General features: G+C 38.0%; 1 protein-coding gene across 1 annotated transcript; it reads right to left on the bottom strand.

Annotated features, from left to right (window-relative positions):
- Positions 1–4,491: 4,491 nt before the first annotated feature.
- LOC103742574 (olfactory receptor 4C5-like) lies at positions 4,492–5,466 on the bottom strand. The gene is given in 2 exon segments (XM_008843672.3): positions 4,492–4,800; positions 4,802–5,466. Coding segments are annotated over 2 exon segments (933 nt in total). The 5' UTR covers positions 5,426–5,466.
- Positions 5,467–5,916: the final 450 nt, after the last annotated feature.

Genomic DNA, 5,916 nt, shown 5'->3' with positions numbered 1-5,916 from the left:
ACATAATTAAAGCCATATATAACAAACCCACAGCCAACATCATTCTAAATGGAGAAAAACTGGAAGCATTCCCATTGAAATTAGGAACCAGACAAGCTGTCCACTATCTCCATTTCTCTTTAACATAGTACTTGAAACTCTTGCAAGAGCCATAAGACATGAGCAGAAAATTAAAGGAGTAATAATTGGAAAAGAAGAGAGCAAATTATCCCATTTTGCAGAGGATATGATATTATATCTAAGAGATGCCAAAAATTCCACCAGAAAACTCCTAGAAATTATTAACATGTTCAGTAAAGTGGCAGGTTACAAAATTAACCTACAAAACTCTGTAGCCTTTCTATACACTAATAGCAAGCAAGAAAGAGGACATGGAAACACTCCCCTTCACAATAGCTGCAAAAATATTTAAAATATCTCAGACTAAACCTGACCAAAGACATTAAAGATCTCTACAATGAAAATATTAAATCTTTAAAGAAAGATTGAGGAAGACATCAGAAGATGGAAAGACTCCCCATGCTCATGGATTGGTAGGATTAATATTGTGAAAATGACCATCCTACCAAAAGCCATTTATAGATTCAAGCAATACCAATCAAAATCCCCATGACATTTTTCACATAATTGGAAAAAAAAATCCTAAGATTCATATGGAAGCACAAACACAAAAGACCTTGGATAGCCAAAGCAACACTGAGCACTAAGAGCAATGCCAGGGGATTACTGTAACAGATTTTAAGCAGTGTTACAGAGCTGTAGTCATAAAAACAATATGGTACTGGCATAAAAATAGACCCATAGAACAATGGAACAAAATTGAAGACCCAAATATGAGTAAATGCAATTTCAGCCACCTGATATTTGACAAAGGGGCCAAGAACATTCACTGGAGGAAAGACAGCATGTTTAGCAAATGGTACTGGCAAAACTAGATCTCCGTCTGTAGAAGAATGAAACTAAACCCTTATCTTTCACCTTGTACTGAAGTCAATTCCAAATGGTTCAAAGACCTCAATGTAAAGCCTGAAACTCTGAAACTGTTAGAAGAAAACATTGGCAAAAAAAACTACAAGATATGGGTGTAGGAAAGGATTTTCTAAGAGACATCAATTTCTCAGGAAACAAGGTTAAGAATCAACAAATGGGACCTCATTAAACTAAAAACCTTCTGTACATCAAAGAAGGCAACACCAGGGAAGTGAAGAGAAAACCCAAGAATGGGAGAAAATCTTCACCAGCGACACATCTGATGGAGGTTTAACATCCAGAATATATAACGAACTAAAAAACAGAGAATCAGGATAGTAAGTAACCCAATTAAAATATGGGCTAAGGAGCTGAACAAAGAGTTCACAAAAGAAGAAGTAAAAATGGCTAAGAAGCATCTTAAAAGATGTTCAACATCACTAGTAATTGGGAAAATGTAAATTAAAACCACTTTAATATTTCATCTTACCCCATTAAGACTGGTTAAGATCAAGAGAACAAATGATACCAAATGTTGGAGAGGATATGTGGAAAGGGGAACACTCATCCACTGCTGGTGGGGCTGCAAACTGGTTCAACCCCTATGGAAAGCAGTGTGGAGAACTCTTAAAAAACTACAAATGAACCGACCATTTGACCCAGTTATACCAGTCCTTGGCATATACCCAAAGAACTCATCCTATTGCAGAGATAATTGTACATCCATATTTGTTCCTGCTCTTTTAATAATAGCTAGAGATGGAAGCAACCTAAGTGTCCCCCAACTGACGATTGGATAATGAAGATGTGGTTCATTTATATGATGGAGTTTTACTCAGAAGTAAAGAAAAATGAAATCATTAAATTTGCAGGTAAATGGATGGAACTAGAAACTGTTATATTAAGTGAAGCAACACAGACTCAGGAAAAAAAATCAACATATGTTCTCCCTCATATGTGGATCCTACAACCAAATCCTGATAAGTTAGTATGTATCCAGACATAACCAGGAACCAGGATAATGGAAAGGAACCAGGGAGGTAAAGGGAAAAAAAGAACCTGAAAGTTAACAGTAGGAAACAGGCATTAATAAGGGAGATATAGATAAAAATTGGGTTAGTTTAAGGGAGGGGGGAGTGAAGGGTATAGAAGGAACCTATGGGATAAAGGGAAAGAAGGAGCTCAAGAGAGGGAGGTCCATAGGAAAAGGGTATTATTAAGGGATAAAGGGGGAAAATGGGGACACCTTAGTTGCGGAAACCATGATGGAGGGGTTAGACAATGCGAGAGATAAATAATGCCTAGCTAGTTTTAAAAATGAGAGGGAACCATATTAGTTCAACAACCTACTAACAAATTATACATGCCAGATTAAAAAATATATGGCTAGACAAGGTTTATCTGAGAACAGTTAGTCTTTTCTCAAAGATTTATCTATATGGCACACAGTAATTAAAAGTGCTAGACTGGTGGAACTAACCTTCTTGGATGTTTAACTGACATACCTTGAGGCCTATACTAATTTGGTCAGAGGGACATAAAGGACAGTTTTTGCTCCTTGCCCTCCTACGTCGACTAGTTCCAAGGGACTATGATCATCTCTCAAAATGTCCTGTAATTGTGGTGGGTCACCTGTCCTCTTGATAAAGAGGCCATGTAGACCCCACGAGATGGACTTGAACCAGTGTGCCAACTACAAAGAGGAGGGTCAACATAGAGGAAACATTTCCTCCATGCTTCCAAGTGAAGCCAGCCATGGTCGACAGGACCTTTGACTTATCTTCACATAGGCAGAACTGGTAAAAGAAAGGAGCCATGGGCTCCTCCCAAGTCCATGTGCACCCTGAGGAACAGATCCTCTAATGGCCTTAAGAGTAAAAATATATTGGTTTATCTGGGCCAACTATATGGCCTTAAACACCCAAAAGGAAAATATAACCAAAGATTAAAGGAGCCAATATAAATTTTTAAGAGTCCATATGTATAGCGAAAGGCTGCATAACAAGCAACAATGCCAGATAGGAGATACCTTCTTTTGAGTTGTTGGCCAGGGTTGCCCAAGGGACTCCAAAATAGTAACCCAGCATAGAACTGGGACAATGAACAACAGACCCCAATCTTATCTAAAAGAATATTGACAACTGATTGTTGCTAGATTTGGAACAGCTGACCCTCCTAAAACAAAGACCTCTAGATAGGCTGACTAGATTCACCAGATGGACAAGTAGTGGGGAACGGCTCGGGGTGCCAACATCACAGTGGACAGAATCAGAGTATAACAGAGTATAAGGGCTCTAGTGGGGAGGGGAGGCTATGGAAGGGTGCCATCTGGGAAGTAGGTGTATAGATGAATAAGATGGTTTGGGATGTTCTGTGTGATAAACACACAAAAAAAATCAGCCAATTTTTAAAAATGAATTATATTTGAGGAGAAAGCATAAAAATTTAGATCATGTTAACTAGTAGAGGTGATAAACATTACCATTGAAATCTTCCAGATGACTCTATAGACATACACAGGTGCCAAGGATCCGAGTGCAACCGACTATGACTAATAATAATCAGATACATACAGATTAGAGATACATGTGCCAACATCTCAGTGTTGATAGCAAGAACAATGAGACTTTTTGTAAGATACAGTGTATTCTAAAATGAAATGGAGATCTTTTTTAAAGGTTAAAAACTCATTCAATTTTATGTCTTACAGGGTTTATACTGAGTTCAATATTGTAAAACTATGGATTCAACAGCGAACCTAGAAATTTTATAGGCACTTTTGTAGGAGCTTTGTCTTTGCTCTGGAAACTGTTATTGGGCATGTTAAGGCTGTAATGATATGCTTCTTCTAAATATATATATATATATATATAGGTTCTTTAGTTATCATTTAGTCAAATATTCATCTTTTATGAAAAAAGCAGTGAAGGTTCTAAAAGAGAAGAGGAAAATATGCACCCAAATTCATATATTCTAATTTCAAGAACAATATCATTTTTAAAAATTCATTTGCATTCTGTATGTATGAGTGTTTGGCCTGCATGTATGAAAGTGCACCACGTGTATGCAGTGAGGCCACAAGAGGGCATCAGATCCCTTTGTGTGTCCTGGAAAATGACCATGGGTCTTTTTCAAGACCAACCAGTGTTTCAGGACTATTATCTTTTATAGTAGTTACACTTCTTAAAATGTGGGTAATTTTTTCTTCTACCCCTTGCCTGAGAGTTTATTGGCAACTGATAGATGTTATTCTCTATCACACCAGTTTTCTTTATTGGTGTGATGCCTGGTAGGCTGACTAGACTTTAAGGAATATACCCATACCCAATATCACTTGGGAACTAGAGACTAATTGACTAGTAGGCCTATTTGAAAAGACAAACAATAATAGAGGACCTGAAGGGAGCAGGGTAATAAGGGGGTAGAGAGTAAGGAAGAGGTCTGAATATGATTAAAATATATTCTATGAAATTCTCAAATCAGTAAAAACATTTCTAAATTTTCATTTTTAATTTCTTCTATTCATGTGAACCATTTTCCAGTTTTTCTTTGGTTCCAGAGCTTCTTCATGGCACTTTTCACCTCTGTGTTTTTGAGAGTGTAGATTAAAGGGTTTAACATGGGTGTTATCATAGTATAGAACACAGCCACAGCTTTGTCAGTGGAGAAGTTGACCATGGGCCAAAGGTAAACGAATATGCAGGGCACAAAGAATAGGATGACTACAGTAACATGGGAGGCACAGGTGGAGAGAGCCTTTCCATGTTCTTCAGTGCTGTGAGTCTTTAGCGAGCAAAGGATGACAACATAGGAGGTAATAAGAATAGAAAAAAATGAACATGCACATCAGCCCACTGTTGGCAGCAACAAAAAGTCCAAAGACACGAGTGTCAGTGCAGGAGCGTTTTAGGAGAGGAAAAAGGTCACAGATGAAATAATCAATGACATTTGGACTACAAAAGGGTAACCACACCATAAAAAGAATTTGGATCAGAGCATGAAGAAATCCCCCAGGCCAGGCCATGGACACCAGGAAGCCACATGCTCTCCTGTTCCTTGTCATCGTGTAGTGCAGGGGTTTGCAGATGGCCACACAACAATCATAGGCCATGACTGTGAGCAAGAGGATCTCAACTCCCCCAAAGAAATGTTCTGCAAAGAGCTGAGTCATGCACCCATTAAAGGAAATTGTTTTCTCTTCAGCAAGTAAGTCAAATATCATTTTGGTGGCCATGGTGGAAGAGCAGCAGCCATCTATGAAGGATAAGAAGGACAGAAAAACGTACATGGGGGAGCCCAGTGTTGGGCTACTGGCAATTGTTACAATGATGAGTAGATTGCCTACAAGGGTCAGAAAGTAGATGAGTGTAAAAAAGAAAAATAAGAGTTTCTGCGCATGTGGATTCTGTGTCAGGCCAAGCAGAATGAATTCTATCATGTTGTTCACTTGCTCCATGAATCTAGCTTGATATCAGGATAGTGGATTTATCTGTGAATAGCACAGGTTTGAAATTGGGGCAGACAAATTTTGAACAAACAAATAATTTCTGTCAGATTTTTTTCCTCTAACATTGATGAAGATACCAAGTCCCCCCAAAACATTCCTAAAGTTGGGCCATATTATCAGTCGGATACTATGCACATAGACCTGTGTTCTCTCATGCCTGGAGATTATATATATATATATTCATTCATATAAATGAGCATGAAAGTTACTGTGGTTAAATTTGTGAGCTTAGGCTACTTCCAAAGAATATAAGTACACATACACACACACACACTCAAGAGCGTAATCAAAATACTCTGGAAGAAGTGAACAAAACAGATGGCATGATGATGGAATGCAACATTTCAAAGTGATTTGAGACTGCAGAACTCAATATTTTAAAACTTCAGTCATATGTAGATTTCGGGGCATTTCATACCTCAAAGATGAAACATTCTCTG

The sequence above is a fragment of the Nannospalax galili genome, unplaced genomic scaffold (assembly GCF_000622305.1).
Source record: "Nannospalax galili isolate Female #2095 unplaced genomic scaffold, S.galili_v1.0 scaffold1200, whole genome shotgun sequence".
Taxonomy (NCBI): Eukaryota; Metazoa; Chordata; class Mammalia; order Rodentia; family Spalacidae; genus Nannospalax; species Nannospalax galili.
This window is presented reverse-complemented; position numbering and strand designations above follow the sequence as displayed.